We start from the raw sequence: 22,243 nt of genomic DNA on the forward strand, positions 1-22,243 counted from the left end.
CAGAAGTTTATTTGGTAAAATGAATAGTTCACCCAAAAAAGGAAAATTCTGTCATACTTACAGAATATTTGAAGAATATCCGTGCCACTATTTTCCATATAATGTAAGTGAATGGGGGAGTTGAATTTGAGAACAGGATTAGTCTGATTAGTGAACAAATCATTAAGTTTTTGTGAACTGGATCAATCGGTTCATTGAAAAGATCTGACTCAAAAGACGCATTTGTTCTCGAATCGGACATAGCAGCCTTTCTCATGAACTCTCATGGAAGCGCTGACTTAAATTTCAGTCTGTTCCTCACACAAACTTATCATATGGCTTCAGAAGACTTGGAATAAGATGCATGGACCACTTTTATGATACTTTTATGGTGCCTTTTTGTCATTTTGCAGCTTGACATCCCTGGTCCTCATTTCCTCATGGAAATGTATATATGAAATCACCTTTTGTGTTAAACAGAAGAAAAAAAGTCATGTGGGTTTAGGACAGGATGGTGAGTAAATAATAACATAATTTTCATTTTTGGGTGAACCATTTCTTTAACTTTCTGCACAAGGAGGCATGGGAAAGCTACTGCTGATAACACCAAAGCAGACACAGCTTAGTCACAATTCAAACTCTAGGGCACTCTTAACTGCTCATGTGCAGTCTTTCCATCTGCAATCTAAGCAGCAATGTGCCAATACCTATTTTCAGCTATTAAGTAAACAAAAGGATTGGAGGTGCTTTCTGATATTGGCACAATTCGAGCATATTAATGATCCTTTAATTATAATTAAGACAGAGATTTAAAAAAAGAAAAGGTGAGATTTCAAAAGAAAAAAAAACATTTGCACCTTAATGGGATGTGGGCTGTTTGGACACTTGAAAGGTGAGACGAAAGCAAATCAATAATGAGCCATTTTGTAATTAACAGAATGTGCACTGAATTAGGCAAACAACTGTTTGGAGAAATTGAAAGTATTGATTTTAATTTATAAAATATATTTGAGCCCTTTTGATGCCCTTGCGTAGACAGACAATTAGATTTCACCATCACCTCTATATTTTTCAGCCTTTTTCTTCTTATTATCATAAAATCTCGATATTTTCCCATATAATGGGGGATGTAGTGATGTTCAGGTAAGGTCAGAGGCTGAGATGGCCAAGGTTGAGAGAGAGAGAGATCATTGAAGAAATGAGAGAAAAGAGTCCATTGTGTCTTTCAACCACTGAGATCCACTCTTTTTCAAAGGCCTATAAAATGAAATGAAGCCCTGGGTGTCTGGATTATGTTTTTTAAAGATGTGTTCCATGTTTGCAGTAGTGACAATGTAGTCTAGGAGCCTTTTGCCACAGAGACACACATTGTGGAACAGGCCCTTTGGGTGATTCGAATAATCACTTTCTCCCTGCCAGCTCTTTCAGGCGATGCCAGAGCCCGCAGATTATATTACACGTCTCCAGCACCAGCCTGGGTTTTCTTGAATGTTTCCATCAAATAATGCAGTTAAACACCAATTTTTACAATCTTCTGTTATGGTTGAGATTTCCAACCAAGCCATGTACTGTATATACAGTTGCCCTAAAAGTATTTGGACACCTAAGTGATGCTTGAATTTATCTAAATTTCTTTGCATTAGATAACAAATCTCAAACCAAGGGGCATCTACAAAACAAATTATGCTAGGCTTTTTTTCAGAATTAACTTTCTAAACAATTTTTGCAATGACTTTTAACCAAATAGTATTAAGGTAATTTTATTGAAAGTATGAAGTCATTTCCCCTCAAGTTCACACATGTCCAAGCAGAGAAACCACATGGACTACAAAATCATTTAAGCAAGGCAAAGTGCTTATGCGGAAGCAACAGCTTTCGTGTGAAGCCCACCTTATGTGAAGACAGAATTTGTGCAAAGATCTGTGAGTCTACCTGCACGAGTCCACCGAGCAAGGACACCGACAAGGCACTTAAGTATCGCTCTCATTACTTCAATTCCTTTTGTTTTGTATTTCTTGCACTTTTTCTTCTCTCAACATCCTGGCCTTGACTGAGACCTGAATTCGACCAAAGGACACAGCCACATCCTCTGCTCCATCCACCAAACATCACTTTCTCCCAAACCCCCCATCAGATAGTGAGGGGTGGGGGAACAGGTTTGCTTATGTCCAATACATGGAAATGTATGTCTCTGTCCCCTCTGTGTGGAAACAACTCCTTTGCACTACATGCCATTACTTTCACCCATCCTGTAAAAATCAATTTTGTAGTTATACTGTATAACATCCCCCAAGTCAGCTAGGAAACTTCTTGGAGGAGCTGGATGTGCTACTATCCTCCTTCCCTGAGGATGGCAGCAAACTTGTGGTCCTCTGTGATTTCAACATTTGACTGGACAAACCTCAGGCCACAGACTTTAATATTTTGCTTGCATTGTTTGACCTCATTGCCTCACAACTGAAGCAAATCGCAAATTAGGTAACCAGCTGGACCTCATCTACACACATAATGGTACCACTGACCATGTTCTTCTTACTCCGCCATACACTACCGATAATTTCTTCCTTAGGTTTAACATATCTGCCACCTCACCTGCCACACAATACTCGTCAGGTGTAATTTCAATGTAATCTCCATTCTCTCTCACCTACCCTTCTTTCCTCTATGGTCTCATCCTCTCTTCCCTCCTCTAACAAATTCTCCTCGCTTGATGTCAATAATGCTACTAACACTCTATGCTCCACTTTAACATCTTTTCTAGACAATATCTGTATATCTCTCCTCCAGGCCAGCCCACGCCACACCCGCCAACCCCTGGCTATCCGAAGTTATTTGTGAACATCAGTCCAAACTCATGGCTGCTGAAAGACAATGACACAAATCTAAAGACCCGGCTGACCTGAGTAAGTATCAGTCACTGCTCTCTTCCTTCTCTGCTAATGTCTACACAGCTAAAACATCATACTATCAAAAAAAAAAAAAAAAAAAAAAAAAAAAATCAACAGCACTTTGGACACTCGCATGCTCTTCAAAACTTTCACATCTCTCCTCTGCCTTCCTCCTCCCCCTTCCACATCCTCTCTAACAGCTGATGACTTTGCAACTTTTTTCACAGACAATATAACAAACATCAACAGTCAATTCTCCACATCATAAACCCACAGACACCCAAAACACAACCCTCTTTTTCTCCCCTCTCTGATGCTGAGGTCTCTACACTTCTCCACTCCAGCCACCCTACTACCTGTGCCCTTGAACCTATTCCCTTCCATCTCCTCCAGGCCATTTCTCCATCTATCCTACCTGTGCTCACACACATTATTAACACTTCTCTCCTCACTGGTACCTTTACCACTACATTTAAACATGCTTGAGTAACCCCACTGCTTAAGAAACCCACACTAAACCCTGCACTCTTAGAAAACTACAGACTGGTCTCTCTCCTCACCTTCAAAGCAAAAACACTTGTTCTACCAGGTCTCCTCTTTTCTTCCCCAGAACAACCTGCTAGACAGCAACCAGTCTGGCTTAAAAAGCAGACACTCAACTGAGACTGCCTTGCTGTCCATTACCGAAGCTCTGTGGCTGGCGAGAGCAGCATCCAAATTGTCCGTTCTTATTCTGCTGGATTTGTCTGCTGCTTTCGATGCGGTTTAACACCAGATCCTCCTTTCCACCCTCTTGACAATTGAAATCACAGGAACCGCACTCCACTGGTTTGGCTCTTACCCTACAAGTAGGTCCTTCAGTGTCTCTTGGAGGGGAGCAGTGTCCAACACAGTATAGCTACCTGGGTACCTCAGGGTTCAGTGCTTGGGCCCCTTCTATTCTCTACATACATGATATAGTTGGGATCTGTCATTCAGGGACATGGTGGTGGCCATTTCCTATCATTGCTACTTCGATGACAAACAACTCTACTTCTCATTCCAGCCTGATGATCCTACGGTAGCTGCATGAATCTCAGCCTGTCTGGTAGATGCAGCTAGACTTGTTAACGATCACTTCATCCAAGACAACCAGATATCTTGGGGTAGTGTTTCACAATCAGTTGAACTTCATGGATCACATCGCAAAGACAGCCTGATCATGCAGATTTTAACTATACAACATTAGGAAGATCAGACCTTTCCTATCTGAGCATGCTACACAACTTCTTGTACAAGATCTTGTTATATCTAGACTGGACTACTGCAATATGAGCCCAAGAGAAAGCACAAAATTGCTTTCTCTGACTTTCACTTCCACCGTTCCTCGCTGATGGAATGAACTTCCGCACTCCACCCGAGCAGCTGATCCTCTAAGTATTATCTAAAGACTCATCTCTTTTGTTAGCACTTGACCCAATCCTACTAATTCACTTTCTTACCGTACTTGATGTCTTCTTTCTTCTTCATAATATTAATAATAATACAAATTATCACTGCATTCTTTCACCACTGTCTCTCACCTTCCTCCCTACTTGTACTTCTCTGGGCAATTTTAAATTTTGTATTGCAGCATTTCTCATGTTATTGCCTCCTTATGCTGAATCGCTTTTGCAGTATTCCTCATTTGTAAGTCACTTTGGATAAAAGCATCTGCTACATGAATAAATGTAAATCTTCTTTAACACTTTTTGTCTTAATTTGGAACAGTATATATATTGTTTTATCATTTTATCCCTAGCAAACTTTTGTGTGACTATTTGCTTAATAATGTGCATGTGTTATCTTTCTTTAAAATAAATGACATGTGTTCATACATGTTTTAGTGTTGCACCAGTGTTTAAATACTTTATTAATATATGAAAACAAAATAGCATAAAAGAGAAATACTGAGCTTTAAAACATTTATGAAATTGTAATATATAGTATCTTACAGCATTTTTGTATTTCATAACCACTTTTAAGCATTAAAGGAATCTTCGCTAGCGTGTCTAGCATTATTGGCATTAATGAAACTGCCCTTTAGCCTTAAATGCAAATCTTTTTAACACATGAATCCAATCTTTTAATTATGAATATAATGCACTACAGGGCCACTTACCTGCATAGAATTCTGGGCTGTAGACTGCACCCACGACTGGATTCAATTTCCAGCCTAGACACAGACAGAGAAAGAGATCTGATATTAGCCATCTTGGTGTGTCTAAGAATCTACATCTGATCTTTCACAAGACAAAGAGGCTCCAGGGCTGGTGTCTTAATGATGTCATTGGAGGGCTGACCACAGTGAAGCTCTGCTGTCATCCAGAGCAGGGATAGGGCACTGAACAGCCTGACAGATTTCTCTCAGTTTCTAACTTCTACAAATGGCCTGTCAGTTTAAGCCCTCTATCGTACAAAAAAAGATCTCAATGATACCATCTGAGATTACCTGAAAGGTTACCTCAGTTTTTCATTTCCATTTCAACTTTTTGAGAGAGGACGAAAAGAGAAGTGCTTTGAGAAACATTTTAGAAGCTGCTTTTTTTTTTTCTTTTCAGAAAATTGATAATTAAAAATACTCTTCTGTAGTATGATGCTGATGTGTGGAATCAGCAGGGTATGTGGCTGTTGTTATTCAGATTGAGAATAAGACATTAAAGCTGCCTGTCTGTATAGTTGCATGCTTGAGGTTAAAATTTGCATGCTTGAGGTTAAAAATGACATGCTTGAGTTTAAAACTTTTAAGGTTAAAAGTTGCCAGAGGTTAAAACTCTGTCCTATGCATTATATTGGCAACCAAATTACCAATAATTTGCTATTATTTCTTGTGTGGATAAGAAGTTATTTGTAGGGATCATCTGATATGGGTTTGTCAATGGTCGATGCCAATATCTAAAGATACGGAGGGTGGTGATATAATGCTGATATACGCATATAATACAATTCAGTGGATCTTGTTCATGAAACCCGAGCTGAACAAATTTCTGCGTAAATCGTAAATTTTCATATTCAATTCAATGGGACAATGTACATGCAAATGACAACGATTTGAGCAGAAATTAGTTATGCCTGTGTTTCATGAATAAGGAATTACAAATGATCACAAATGAGAAGTATACAAAATTAAAAATATTTGAAAATAGAAAACGTGCATTATCCATTGACAAGGTTTTCGGTAGATTTTGAAACTGCCACAAGAAATAACTACCACTTCTTTAAGCAATAAGCAGCCGATGAAGATACTCTCAAAAAGCCAAAACATAAGCCGAATAATCAGCCAGGGCTGCATTTCCCAATAATGATTGATCTTAGAGGTTAAGAGCATTTTCAACGAGCAATTTTACAAACATTAGTTATTTTTTACGTGTGTTTCTCAAAACTGCACTTAACATGAATGTGCGAGAATGCGCTTTAGGTGCTACTTAAGAGAGTCGCTGTCCATGTGACAGTGCTGAAATGTGACCATAAAGTGTGGCTATAGGTATTTAAATTGTATTACTTATAATTTCACGATTGTGCTGCAGGTGTCTGCATAAGTCTATGTCCTTACAAGGCTCTTAGTGCTATACGATTACTCCAGAGCACTCAAGTCAAGTCAAGTGGCTTTTATTGTCATTTCAACCATATACAGCTAGTACAGTACACAGTAAAATGAAACAACATTCCTCCAGGACCATGGTGCTACATAAAAACAACATGAAACAACATAAAACAAACACAGAACTACATGAGACTACACAGAACTAAACGACCTACACATAAAGTACATGTGCAAACGTGTGCAAACAGTACAAGATGGTACAATAATTGCTGAAACAGGACAATAGGCACAGTAAGAGACAGTGCAGCGCCGACCAGTACACATTTCTAGTATGAAAGTGTCAGATGAAACTGGTAGTGCAAAAAGATATTACAATATAATAGAAAATGCTGTGAATGTAAACATAACATACTATGACAGTATTCAGCAGATAAGCTTATACTATATATGGACATAGCAGTTATTGGGGTAGAAGCCAGGTTGAAGAGACAAGAAATTAAGTACAATATTTTATGAATACAGTAGCAGCAAAAAAAATTCGGGTAGATAATACAGAAATGTGCAAAATTGCAGAGGGAGTCGGATGGTGTTCAGTTGAGTGTGTGTGTGTGTGTGTGTGTTGTCAGTCCAGTGTCTGAGTGTTGAGGAGTCTGATGGCTTGGGGGAAGAAACCAAATGCTTCGGTACCTTTTGCCAGATGGCAGGAGGGTGAAGAGTTTGTGTCAGGGGTGCGTGGGGTCATCCACAATGCTGGTGGCTTTGCGGATGCAGCGTGTGGTGTACATATCTATGATGGAGGGAAGAGAGACCCCGATGATCTTCTCAGCTGTCCTCACTATCCTCTGCAGGGTTTTGCGATCCGAAACGGTGCAATTTCCAGACCAGGCAGTGATGCAGCTGCTCAGGATGCTCTCGATAGTCCCTCTGTAGAATGTGGTGAGGATGGGGGTGGGAGATGAGCTTATCTTAGACTTTGCAGAAAGTAGAGACGCTGCTAAGCATTCTTGTCTATGGAGCTGGTGTTGAGGGACCAGGTGAGGTTCTCCACCGGGTGAACACCAAGGAATTTGGTGCTCTTGACGATCTTGACAGAGGAGCCGTCGATGTTCAGTGGAGAGTGGTCTCTCTGTGCTCTTCTGAAGTAAACAACCATTTCTTTTGTTTTGTCCATGTTCAGAGACAGGTTGTTGGCTATGCACCAGGCCATTAGCCGCTGCACCTCCTCTCTGTATGCTGACTCATTGTTCTTGCTGGTGAGACCCACCACGGTCGTGTCATAGGCGAACTTGATGATGTGATTCGAGCTATGCATTGCTGCACAGTCGTGAGTCAGCAGAATGAGCAGCAGTGACTGAGCACACAGCCCTGGGGGGCCCAGTGCTCAGTGTGGTGGTGGTGCTCCCGATCCAGACTGACTGAGATCTCCCAGTCAGGAAGTCCAGGATCCAGTTGCAGAGGGAGGTGTTCAGGCCCAGCAGGTTCAGCTTTCCAATCAGGTGCTGAGGAATGATCATGTTGAATGCTGAACTGAAGTCTATGAACAGCATTCGAACATACGTTTCCTTTTTGTCCAGGTGGGTAAGGGCCAGATGGAGGGTGGTGGCGATGGCATCGTCTGTTGAGCGGTTGGGACGATACGCGAACTGCAGAGGGTCCAATGAAGGGGGTTGCTGGGTCTTGATGTGCCTCATGACGAGCCTCTCGAAGCACTTCATGATGATGGGTGTGAGTGCAATGGGACGGTAGTCGTTGAGGCAGGACACTGAAACCTTCTTCGGCACGGGGACGATGGTGGCGGCCTTGAAACACATTGGAACGACGGTGCTGCTCAGGGAGATGTTGAAGATGTCAGTAAGAACATCCGCCAGCTGGTCTGCACATCCTTTGAGCACTCTGCCAGGAATGTTGTCTAGTCCAGCAGCCTTCGGTGGGTTGACTCTGCGTAGAGTTTTCCTCACATCAGCCGTGGTAAGACATAGAACATGGTCGCTGGGAGGAGGGGTAGTCTTCCTCGCTGCCACGTCATTCTGTGCCTCAAACCGAGCGTAGAAGTCATTCAGCTCGTAAATCTACAAGCATTTTCAAGTACTACTTAAGGTACGATGCTTTTGGGAAATGGGCCGCAAAACTAAGATGAACCATAAGCTGGATTCTACGATCGATTTAGGCTTACGATGCTTTTGGGAAATGAGGCCCTGGTTGATATTATTGGTCTTTTACTACTTTTTTGAATCTAAAAAGGGGTATCATATTTGACAACATCAAAGGGAACTCTGACTTACCATTTGCATATGGGTTGATGGTCTTTTTATTCGTCATTACCCGTGCTGTTGCATTGTTAACCTGATCACAAAGAGGCACATGTGAATAAGAATCATACTGAAGCTAAAGCTGTAAATACTTAATATTTTTAACAAATATTGCATGCATTACCATTAATATTTTCAACACATTCTATAGAAACTAAAATAAAACACATAAAGCAAAGATTTTTCAGCATGCCTCATCAAATGATGATCAAGGTGAAGAACATGGAAGAAACAGAAACACACACAATGCACTCAACAAACAAAAGGCATCGAATATGACAGAGCATGCAGCAGAGAGAGAACGACTAGGTTAAGAGAAAAAAGAAAATGTAGGAATGAAAAAAGGTTTGGCATTGCGCAACATACACTAAACCTTCTAAATTGAGGTACAATTGGAAAAATAAAAAGCAACATTTAGCATTCAACTCCAAAAGCCTTGTGCTTCATCACAAGAATAATAATCAGAAAGGAAATTAAAGAAAGTAAAAAAACAAAAAACAACAAAACAACAAAATCATTCAAGCTTAAAGGACAGCTAACAAAAGATATAAAAGAGGGTGCATTATTTAACATAATCATGAGTTCAGAATCTGAGTAGGATGTGCACGATTCAGTTCAGTCCAATCAGAGCCTCTCAGAAAGCTAAATGTTCACTCAAGTGACACGCGTACCAAGAGAAAATAGCATCAAGAAACTCAACATCAAGTCAAAAAACAGTCACGAGGTATCAGCGCGGAGTTCGTGAAATGGCAGATGGCTCTCTCCACTTACCAGTCGCCGCCATCACCCGCATGTGTATGTATTGTTACCATGGCTACTGAGTTTGGTGAGGGGCCTATCAGCTACCGTTGGAAAAGGGGGGAAATGAGAAGGCAAAATATGCAACATCTTACTGAAAGGCGGCACCACGTCATATCGGAATAACTGTTATAATTAAAAACAAAACAATAAAAAAAAAAACTGCAAAAAACAATTTGTAACACCTGGAGACAGTGTTGAGTGGGAATCAGTGATAATGACACCCACTGTTGCTTCAAACCTGCTATAGTTAGCATCTTTTCTTTTTTGAATCAGTGTTTTTGTCTTGGTTTCTAGTCAAATATCTAGTCATCCTTCACACAAGATACATTTACGTAAGAAACTAAATTAAATACGATAATTAGATTAGTTTTAAGAGTATATCTTGAATTAGTTATTTTTCTTACACATTTGGCAAATTTGTGTTTTAAGCATGTAAGTTTTTTTTTTCTTAAAATAGCAGAAGAACAATTTGCTAATAGGGTAAGGAAAATTCTCACGTAATTCAACTTAAAGATTTATTGTCTAAAAAAGTCTTATCATCTTATGCAATTTTATTTCTCAAGTAAATCTATCTTGTTTAAAGGATGTTAAGATATATTTAATACAAAACAAGAAACAAATACTGATTAATAATTGATATTTCGCAGTGTTCTGTGTCTCATCTGGAGTGTAAAATAAGTGAAATATGAGCTGTGGATTTAAAGGTTTGTGTTTGAGAGCAGCTCTGTCTAATAACTGTTACTCTATGCAGCATCTTCGGGCCAAATAACAGTGCTGCTGGCTTATGGCTGCATTAACCGCATATCCCTTGTCAACTCTGCAATAAGGCCTCTGGCTATCATCACACAAATGCTATTTGCACTCTGCCTGATGACTTACTGCACCCATTTGCTTATTAAGCCAACATATGCTTCAAACAAGGAAATAAATGAACAGAATAGAACAACAGAATTGAATAAACACAAGTGAATGCCAACTAAAGCAAACCAATTAGATAACAGAGAGGGCTGTATTATATCTGATTTGAGATCTTAGAATAACTGAAACGTATTAGGAATACAGCGGGGGGAGGGGAGAAGGGAGGAAGGAAAGGAAGGAAAGAGGGAGAAAGAGAGGAGCACACCCACAGGAAAAGATGAGTGATGCATCTAAAATAGTGAGATGAGAGTGAGACACACACTGACACATAAAACAGAATCAAGAATCAACAACAGCAAGAGCGACAACAAAAAAACGCAACTTAAAATATAGAAAAAACAGAAATTTTGAGAAGGGAAATATTTGTTACATGCACCTCTATTTTACGACCTTCTACCACCGTGCCGTGTAATTTCTCTCTGGCCCTGTCCGCATCGCCACTATTTTCGAAAGTTACGAAACCAAAACCCTGCATGCAGGTGGGAGAGGGGAGGGGGAAGAACAACATGCATATTATTAATTCAGTCATACACTCAAGAAAATCCACTGTGGCTCTACCTCTGCCATTCTCACACACAAAAACAGCTGCTGCAGCATTTACCCCTCTCTCTTTCTGCTCGTCTTTTCTCCTGCACCATGCAAAGCATCGAGATGTGCAACCATTAACCATAATTTACAGGTTCTGTTAGAACCTCTAAGGAGACATGAAATGAAACAGTACAGTACGACTAAGAAAAGTAAAGCCACTCAAACTAAATTAAAGAAAGGGGGGGTGGCGGAAACAAGTCTTAACGGAGGAAATGAAATCTACCGGAAAAAGTGCTGTAATTTAACATCATATAACAAAACGTTATATAACGAAGAAAAAAAAAAAACTCATCAGACAAATGATAAAGGATTGTGAGCTACAGAACTTGTTAACATGCATCATTATCTCCCCCAGCTAGAACAGAAGAACATAATTCATATTTCAATAAAGAAAATTGTTTGTGCACAGGAATGATGCTAAGTGTCATAACACTGAATAACACTGTCAGTTACTGTGCTCAGCAGAGAATGTTCTTCATTTGACACTATAAGAGAACAATGACAAGTGCCAAACACATTTCCACACACTCCATTGAACAGGGCACTAATAACTTTAGTACAGCAGCTGATATGAGATTACATACATTAACATGACTACGACAAGGATTCATTCTGTACAATACAGGTAAGTATACACTTATTCATCATTGAAAATATGTATTTCCCTGTTGTAATAAACATACTGTTAATTTAAGACAAAGCTATCTACTGCACTTTTCTGACTGGTCAAAAATTAGAGCATGCAAAGGAAGAAAGTCACACATACCTTTGATCCTCGCTCATTAAATATGATTTCAACATCTAAGATTTTTCCAAATTGCTGAAAAAACAAACAAACAAACAAACAAACAAACAAAAAACACACAACAATTAGCTTTATTGTGCTTTTACATTTTGTTTTACATGTATTTTCTTTTGATCTTAGAGCTTTAGACATTATCCATGTATAATTACATGGTTATAAAAGACTAATACACGTGTAATAAATACAGTTTGTGATGGTTCAAGTAAACAGGCTCAATTTAGGGCTCCAGCACTTGGACCAGTGAATTTTCATGTCTTTTCTATGACCTTTTCAGTTGTTTGTGATTTTTACAAAATAATTTAGATTCATTTTAATTTGCAAATTAATCTTTCAAACCAATTTGTGAACTGATTTGACAAATTAATTGAAAAGAACTGACTAAAGAGAATGATTTGCTCACAAACAGGACAGTGCTAAGTTTTCCTCCAAACAAGAGCAATATGTAGCCAATGAGATATTTTACAGCAGGGCATAATTAAAATAATGTATATTTACAACATATGTTTTTGTAATGACTTTTAAGATATTATTAATTTTCATGACTTTTACGGACCTGCAAAACTTTAAATATTCCCTGATTTTCCATGACCGCGGGGACCCGGTATACTGAACTACCAAACCAAAACCAAGAGACTGTGCAACAGCCAGATCAAAAACAGTACCCAAACTTCAAATACCATCTGACAAGCAGTCGGACAGTACTTTAGCACACGTCTCAGACCCCAGCTACAGCTGTGCTGGCGTGGTCACTGTCTCCTGTGTGTTTGGAAAGAAACAGAAAGAGAGAGAGAGAGAGAGAGAGAGAGCAGGTACATACGCCAAACATTTGCCTGAGGTCTGGATCTCTGAACCTGAAGGGGATGTTGGAGACGTGGAGCCTCTTGGGCTGCGTTTTGTTTTCTGTGTTTTCGGATAACTGTGTTTGCTGTTGGCTGTCTGTCTGTGCTGAATCTTCTGTCTGCTGTAGAAAAAAGGGGAAGGAGAGAGAGATATAGACATGAATATCAGTTTGTAGGAATGGCAAATTTTGATGTGCCATCTGTAAACATGAAGTCCAACTCAAGCTAGGATTGTGCTTTTCAGATGCAAACAAAAACAGCTGTCTTTGCACACAGGTGTTGATTGTGGCAGTGATGGGCTTTTCAGGGTTCCCACCTTTTTTGACCAATGAGTTTTTGTGACTTTTCGACTTTCCAGTCATTTGTTATATCTGGTTAAGGATTTTGTTTTTAAAAATAACTTTGATTTAGACTAATTTACTAATGAATCATTCAGACGGATTTGTGAACCACTTAGACCGATTAATGGAAAAGACTTCATTCCAAATTCAGACACCACAATGGTTTGCGAGCAAGTTTCACTCTACCCAACAGCAACATTTTAGCATTAGAGTTAAGAGTTAAGCATAATTGTGTGCTTCTTTTTTTATGAAAACTAACAGGTTTCAGCTTTTTTCTTTTTGTTCTATTACGATCACATTATAACTGGCTTAGAAACTTTTGTACGATGCCTTCATTATTTATTTTTGTTACTTTTCAAATGCCTTTTATGTACAGGCACAGATTTGTACTATTTTAGCACTGTTCCAGACCTAGACTTTATATATTTAACTATGAAAATCCATTATAAAAATACAAATGATTACATAAAGTGAACAAAGAGCATTCTTGAGATTAAATATGACATCAGTGATGTATGAAGAACACAAAGGAAATTCAAGGTAAATATAATATTTTTATTGGCCGTCATTTACAATCAAGCTGTAATTTTGCCAAATTATGCAAAATGTGTGAAAATATGATTTAATTATAGATCAAATAACACATCAAATGCTAGCTATGAAATTAGCCTCATCAAAACAAAGGAGTCGGTCATTTTATTCCAAAAACTTTGAAAATAATTTCCATCACCGTCATTTCCACCACAGAATTCAATTGAACACAATACAGAATTTTAGGACATTGTTATTAAACAAATTAAATAAACTAGTGAGAGTGTGTAAAATGTTTTAACAAGACTTACTTGCTAGAAGTCCACAGCGCTAAAAATGCCCTACGTTTTCTACCAATTCATTTTCCAGGCCTGGATTTTTTTATATATTTTTTTTTTATTCCCTGATATTGCCAGGTTTTTCATGACCATGGTAGCTGAACCAAGTTTTTTTTTTATTTCGTCCATCACAGCTGCACAGCCAAGTTTCCTGTGCCTGAACCTCCAGGTGCTCCTGGGGAGCCAGACCAGACAGTCTCGTTTTAACAATATATCGGTTGAAAACTTTCACCACCTGTTCTAGCCTCCCTTTCTAAAGCAGATATGATAAACACATGTAGAGTGCACGCAAGCACACGTTTGAAGCCGAGTTTGTAATGTGGTGAGAGCGGGGGTTGGGACCGCAGGTGGTGGCCTTGTGTAGGGGCTGTGCGTGAAATGTGACATGGCTGCCTCACTATATCTTGCTTTCTCATGCCCTCTCTGACCACGCATGACTGCTGGCTTCTCCCTATGTCAATGTGCCTCTCAGTCTGGACTGCTGTCTGGGAGACGAGAAGGCCTAGCCTTGAATGTCTGTGAGTGTGTGTGGCTCTTTCTGTCTGACTCTATTTGTATGGCTTAGTTAGAGAGAATATCGTGGCGGGAGACTTTCTATTTTCCCCCCACTGTGTATGTTTGTGTGTCAGTATGTGTGTGTTATCATAAGGGCACTAGGGCTAGGTGGTATGAAGGTATATACTGTGTGATAGTAGAAATAGTGATTCTGTCATATTGTTTATACCAGGGTATATTTGTGATTAAAAAATAATAATAATAATAATAAAAGAAAATCAGACACATCATCCGTTTTGAGTTTTTGTTGTTAACTCAAGTGTTACATAATGTGAAGCAGCTACTGCACCAATGCGCCACTAACCATTCATTCGTAATTAATACTTTATCCCTAAAATACATATGCGGCTTTACCCCCTTGGAATGAATACAATATGAGGCTGAATGACAAGCTGCTTACCAGTTTAATTCATATTCGTAATAGTATTGATTACCAGAGTAAACACATATGGGTCATATTTGACCCACATATGGAAATTAGGGGTAGTGATTATAACTCCCTTATAATTAAAACAAAGATTATAGATGTTAAAATAGTCAGTTCACATGGTCAAAGACACCTTAACTGCAGCATTCCTGGAGTGTCAGATGAAAAGACCACTTCAGATACAAATTATGGTCAAAAAGTAGACAGCCAGGTAATTCTTGACCCACGTATGCATTTTAGGGTTAATCTTTTGAATTGAATCCTTTTTTAAGTTACAAAGTAAGTGTTTTTATAGTAGTCACATGGCTGTGTAATATATAAAACATTTTGGGGGTGAATTTCAAGCAAAAACTATTACATTGTGATGCAACCCCCTTACGGCTAGCCTGTACACGTATGCGTACGTACATGTGAGTTTATGTGCATTTATTTTCCTTCATACCACTTCAGAAAGGCATGCAGGTTCTTTGCCTTGAGCCTACAGTTATGCCCAGATATATTTTTTTTAACTTTCTGCTTGCTGCAGCTGTCCTGTCATGCTTCAACTGCCCTGGAAATCATTTTGTCTTGAACAAAAGAATGACTGAGTCACAGTGTAACAACTGCCTCTCTGACATTACAGATGCTCAGGACTGTTACAGCAAGCTTCACTGGAAATGCAGCCGATGGAATGGACCGAGTTATCACACATACACACACTAAATGTGGCATGGCTATTTAGATCAGGCAGACTCTGACAAAAATTGCAAAGGAAAGATTTAGAAAGCAAAGCTCAAATGAAGAATAAAGAACGGATTGCTGAGGACTGTAAATATGAATATCGTATTATCATAATGTTTGTACAGGCGGCACGATATACCCAACCGCCTGAAATGAAGAAAAAACTAAAAAACATGAGAGAGTGCTTGAAAAATAGTGGTCTTTCAATCTATGAAAGGCTGCAGAAGTGGAAGGGAAAAAATCTGTCTTGTGTTATTACAAGTCATAAACAAAAGAACACCCACTCCTCAAGGCAGAGAACAAAGAGGAACTGAAGATAAAACGCTAAAGCAGTGTAGTAAACCATCCAATGTAAAACTGACAAGATGTGTACCGTTTTTATTGCTTTAACAAAATTGCACTTTCCCTATTGTGAGAGGCTCGGTTTAATGTTGTTGAGAGGCAAGCAGCCCCTGCAGAAGAGACAACTGGGGTGTTATAATTGGAAATATGCTTTTCCATTTACTGTGCTTTCAATAAAAGTATGGGAAGGAATGCAGTCGATCTTTAGGTTGAGGCGCAATGCAGTCAGCGACCATATGTGCCATCTTAAAGATCTAATTTCATGCTCCGTGCATATGGCTGCCTTAATGGCTCAATTAATTGATTCCGAAATCAACTAATCAATTTGCCCTGTCCAGTTGCCGTGGCGGGCCGGGGTCCATGGAGACTGATCTCAGGGTGATGTGATGAGACAGGGAATGGGAATAAATCTATAGGACTAAAACAGGGTCCACAAGCGTCCCTCTGGGCCACCGGCAAAAGTGAAACTCAAATCCCAACACATTCCTCATACTTGGGAACACTTCTTACAGCACATGCTGAAATTTACACCATCAATCAATGCTTTTTATTTATTTATTTATTTTTAGGAAAATTTGCATTAAGATCATGCTTTTCATCTTAAATGTGTTACTCACAGTATGATCGTTCTAATTAGGGATTTTAAGTTTATACAGAAATAAAAAAGATATCTTTCTGCAATATTGGTAGTGCAAAGTGCCAACTCAATTCATATATCAGCTGGTTTCGAACACCTGAATGCGTATTTTCGCATTCTTTTTGTATTATATTACCCTAGCATTAATTAAAAAAAGAATCTAGTCAACACAGCTGCAATGGAGTTTCTATTACAGTTAAACCTTTTTTGCCATCTTTCACTTTTCTGACTGCTATTATTCACCGCTCTCTATATTTTGCCTCTCATGAAAAGTTGTGAAAACGTAACAGTGAATTAACAGTGAAAATATATATACAGTATATACATTTAAGGAATAATTGATGACAGACCGTTGAATTGTTGAAAAATAATGCACACCGCGCAGTGGAGTGTCCGTTATACCTCGGTGTGCATTATGTTTAAACAATTCAATGGGCCGGAGTCAATTATTCTGCTTATACCACGGTTACCACACCTTAAGACATTGTTCAGCGTTTTATCTAAAGATATTTTCTGGTTTTCGTCCCTAAAACGCTCTTATGAGAGGAACTAATTACTTTCTCCACAGATTCAGCATCTTGCTTTAATACAGTCCGAGCCTTCGTTGCTAGTTTGAAAACGTCACTTTAGAACTAGCAACGGAGGACTGTGTGGCTTGCGCTGCTTTACTCGAGGACTTACTGGATAATGTAGTGCATTAGTGCACGTGTGTGTGTGAGTTTGTGTTTGAGGGATCAAAAGAGAGAAACTCAGAAAATGAGAGAGATCACTTCTGGGATTACCTTTTTTGTTGCAGTTCTCGTCAGAAGTAACATCACTTCAAAATCGGCATGATGTAAGTTTAAGCACTTCTCAGCAGCAATGAGTGTCGGCACATTTCCGCTGTAAACCGTACAAATTTTTTCAACCCTACTGAGACGCAAGAGTGTGCTGACACAACGGCTCTGTTTTTCTCTCGCGAGTTAGTGTGTGCGTATAATGTCTGTGTGTCCACGTGTATGGAAGTGTGTGTGTGTGGGGGAGGTGGGCGCAAGGGTGTTTCCCACAGATTTTTCAGATAATATAGAAACTGTTGTATTGATCAAGTGTATCTTGCTCTGATACAGCTCAAGCCTTCATTGCTAGTTCGAAAACATCACTTTAGAAATAGCAACAGAGGATTCGCTGCTTTTCAGCACTGGAGTAACAAGCTAGTGCATGTGCGTGTGTGCATGTGTGTGTATGCATACGTGTGTGTGTGTGTATGTGTGAGCGAGAGAAAGAGAGAAACTGAGAGAGATCGTGAGTTGAATTGCCTGTGTTTAAAGTGGCTCTCGTTAGGAATCACATCGCTTCAAATTGCCAAACTCTCAGCAGCAGCGAGTGTCGCCATTCTTGTATATAGCTTTTCTATTTCTATTGGAAACAGTTCCTAGCCATGTGTTTACTTGAAAAATAATTGCACACATTAGAACATCCGTGACTAATCAGAATCAAGCATTCAACAGACCTGTGGTATATATATATATATATATATATATATATATATATATATATATATATATATATATATATATATATATATATATATACCACAGGTCTGTTGAATGCTTGATTCTGATTAGTCACGGATGTTCTAATGTGTGCAATTATTTTTTATATATATATATATATAACTTTATTATATTCACTGGTATTGGTATCAGCTACTGAAATTTTGATATTGTGACCCTGGTAAACCTTTTTCTAATCATAACAAACCACAAAAGATTACAAGGCAACCTCCAAAACAACATATTCTTGGCTGCTATTTCTTAATAGAGAGAAAAAAGGGTGGAAAGAAAAGGGAGCGAGATATTGTGTTGCTCCCTGTAAGGAGGAAGGGTGAGGGAAAGATGGAAAGATAAGGACAAGGTTGTGAGGGAGGACAGCGGATCAGCCTGAGAGACCTACTCAATTACTGATTGGGGACTCGCGGAGTTGTGAGTGTTTACCATTCATTGATCTCACACTGAGTGCTAAACGGCAAACAGTGACAGGGCTGCTGGAGTGTGCTCTGAACACACACACAAACACAAATACACACACACACACACACACACACACACAAACTTGTTTTTATATCATTGTGGGGACTCTCCATAGACTTCCATGCCTTTTATGGATTTTATATCGATCTAACAATAATTTCTATCCCCTAACCCTAATCTTACCCCTAAACCTATCCCTCATAGAAACCTTTTTGCATTTTTACATTTTCAAAATAACATCATTTATAATATTTAATAAGCCATTTCCCTCGTGGGGACCGCTGGCTGGGCCCCACAAGGTAGGTGATCTCAGGTTTTACTATCCTTGTGGGGACACTTGGTCCCCACAATGTAGGACAAACATGTATACACACACACACACACACAGCCGCTGGAGTGTAAGAGCCCTCACGGCCACACATATGGCAACAGTGGACAGAAAAGTATAACCTCACAAATCACTGTAAGGACTTGAAGCATAAAGGGCCAGTAAAATATTTTCCTTTCCGAGGAATTTTTCAGTGTGGGGGAATGTGGAATAATTGCATCATCCAGCACTGATCCATCAGGGACTTTGTTTAATTATGTGTTAGAGCACAGAGAAAGATGCACTAGCCATACATTCAGAACATTTGATATTGCATTTCGTGAAACTGTATTGGGGGAAAAAAAACACCTGAATATTGCCAGGATCGCAAACCCAGCTACACACTTAACCTAGCTAAAAGGAGAGGAATATTTTTCATTCCTTTCTCAAACAATTCTGGGCTCCATGCCAGGTAAAAATACAGCCTCTGTGTGTGTGTGTGTGTGTGTGTGTGTGTGTGTTTGTGTGTGAGAGTGTGTGAGAGTGTGTATAGCATGCATACGGCTGACAGTTTACATAGCGTGCCATCTGTGCTGCATTCTTCTTACTGGCAGAGGACTCAAACATGGAGAAAAAACAATAACAAATACAAAAAAGGCTTCCAGTTAATCTTTTTTGGTATCAAAAGATTCATTAATAGTCCTTCATTAAAACAGACACATATTTTGCTGTATTGTTGACTTAACAAGAGCAGAAAAACAAAAATGAAGCACTTGTGGAGGTTAAACAAACCGGTTTGCTCAGGAGCAACGTGCTAATGAATAGGGCTAAGACAAACAAATGAATTGCTCAACTGCACAATAGCTTACAGGTACAGGAGAGAGGCTTCCCTGCACTAAGTAAACCACAGAGGCAAAAAGCAGTCTCTGTGACAGTTCAGCAATCAGATAACATACATCAGAGATGATGCTGTTTATAAGATGCGATATTTTCAGCATAGCAACATTACTAGGATGAAACGAAGTAGCTGCCTGAGTCAGCCTCCACTATCACCCATGAGTCTATGATCGTCCCCTAAAGCTGCACCAGAGGGGGTGAGAGGGGGCTGTTCCAAGGGGTCAGGGTTTGGCTTGTTAGCGTGGGCCATTTTGCCCATGCTGGTAGATGCCGTAACTACACTTTATCCGTTGGCGGCAATTCAAAATATAATTGTGTATTCTGACAGAATTTTTTTTTCTTAAGCAACGTGTAAATCATGAAAATTTCATTATATTAAAGTAGATGGATTGTTGAAAGCATGAAACAGACTTCTCAACACTGTCTCATGACAAGCCGTAATAATTTGAATGGAATTGCGAAATTGCACAATATCGTACGACTTGGGTCGATTAAGGGAAGATGCAACTTTTATTCCCATAGAGACAAAACCAATCAATGAACAGAATATCAAATTGGTACAATACAGGCATCAAATTCTAGCTAGTCTCCTATCCAACACTTTATTTAATATAAGAAATGTTTCTCTGTCTTCCGTGGTACACAAAGTGATTTTCCTATTAAAATCACAGTTAGATCTAGGGTTTGGTAAGGTTTTACACTTTATGGTTAGGTTTAGGTTTGGGTTAGGGGTTAAATTGCAAAATCATCATTCATTGGTTAGTTTATTTGTATCTATGGGAGTAAAAGTTGTCCGTTTTTATACAAGCCAACTTGTAGATGACTTATATTTTTCCGTCTGCTGCCTTTGAAGTCACATTTTAGGATAGTCGCTAGTGAAAGGCTTTGCACATTCTGTTGTGTTGTCATGATGTAATTTTCCTGTGGCTCCAGAGTAATTAGTCACATGACATTTACATATCAGGTGACTAGCTAGAAAAATTATGTGGTTTCAATGAGCAAAGATTTCAAATTATTTACTCATGTACAGCTAAGCAACTACCATTGACATGTATGGGAATGCCAATAGATACCTCTCTCCAGGTATTATAGACTGCCTTGGGCCATTTGGTGTGACATCTGCCCTCTTGTGGGTACACTATCGAGATGGTCCATTCTAAACATGCTGCCATCAGCCCTCTCTTATGAAAAGGCAGCTCTCCCTCTCCTTCGATGAGGATGGGTAATCTAGAGCCATGTCTCTTGGGAGCACATGGGGAAAGAGGGTAGAGTTGGGGTACTTGAGTTTGGACTCAGACTCGAGTCTAAGTAACGAGTCCAATTTTAATGGACTTGGACTTGTCATGGACTCGGATGCATTTTTACTCGGACTTGAGCCTTTGGGACTTTTTTTCCAAGTCCAGCCAAGACCATGACATTTGTGATGCAATGAAAAAAAAAAAAAAATAACAAAACAAAAATTAATGAACACATCTCTATCTGCATGCAGCTGTATTAGCCCCTGAAGTCGTAGGCGTAGCCAGAGTTGTTTCACTGTTTAAGCAAACACACGCACACACACATACGCATGTGCACAGGCACACTCATCAGTCAACCAATACACTTGAATGTTACTACAGAGACTATTGTATAACATCGACTACTGAGGTGGATGGCACGACGAAAATATAAAGACAGGTATGTATCCAATGTAATAGAAACTAAATAAGGCAGTTTTACACGACACGGGACCTGACAACTGGCAAAATTGCATGTGGAGTTTGTGCAGCCAAGACGGTGCTCGCATTGCGGTTTCATCGTGGTTAAAAACTTAAAATCAAGAACTTCATTAAGTCAAGTCACCCACATCATGTCTCTCACAGTTTACTAAAAACCGCATATCAAAATAAAAATACATAAAAATAGTATTAATATTGGATATTAAGTCTTTTTAGGTGTAATTTATCTACACATGTAGGCTTCTGTAGTCTCTTGTGGTCCACGCAGTGTTGTCAGCTTGAATTGGTCCGTAATAGCTTGATGAATTAACTGTGTAACATTTGAAATAGTCGGGGGAAAAAGCGTTATTGCTAAAGCAGACAGCAACTCTAAACAGATAAACAGCAACTATCTATTATTGATTATCTATTTTCAAAGCATTGACGAGCTGCTTAAAATACATTCTTTTACAGCATTTGTCCACCATTCACAACATTCAACCATGCACAATAAAATATAAGGATATTTTGGGCAGTAAAATGTTTTGTTTATAATTTAATTATAGACTATAAAATAAATGTATTATTTGATGACAGAGTTTGTGCATGAAGCTAAACTTCATGTTACGAGATGAATTTAGTTGGTTATGACGTTTTTATTCAAAAAAATTATTTAATATTTATTGTAAACCACCAGGTAACTTATGCATGTCTTTTTTTAGCCTACATCTCTGACATTTTTAAAGGACAATT

The 22,243-nt window shown here is 39.0% G+C and overlaps 1 protein-coding gene across 9 annotated transcripts in view; it reads right to left on the reverse strand.

The window, feature by feature from the left end:
• Positions 1-22,243, reverse strand: part of LOC127452044 (RNA binding protein fox-1 homolog 1-like) — a 408,281-nt gene that overhangs the window by 37,734 nt on the left and 348,304 nt on the right. For all 9 annotated transcript variants that reach the window (XM_051717187.1, XM_051717189.1, XM_051717184.1 and 6 more), the window contains 5 exons: positions 12,668-12,811; positions 11,812-11,865; positions 10,834-10,926; positions 8,712-8,772; positions 5,008-5,061 (listed from right to left, as the gene is read on the reverse strand). In XM_051717187.1, the coding sequence (XP_051573147.1) occupies positions 5,008-5,061; positions 8,712-8,772; positions 10,834-10,926; positions 11,812-11,865; positions 12,668-12,811 (406 nt within the window). The remainder of the gene's footprint in view (positions 1-5,007; positions 5,062-8,711; positions 8,773-10,833; positions 10,927-11,811; positions 11,866-12,667; positions 12,812-22,243) is intronic.

This window comes from Myxocyprinus asiaticus, chromosome 14, assembly GCF_019703515.2.
Source record: "Myxocyprinus asiaticus isolate MX2 ecotype Aquarium Trade chromosome 14, UBuf_Myxa_2, whole genome shotgun sequence".
NCBI classification, from domain to species: domain Eukaryota; kingdom Metazoa; phylum Chordata; class Actinopteri; order Cypriniformes; family Catostomidae; genus Myxocyprinus; species Myxocyprinus asiaticus.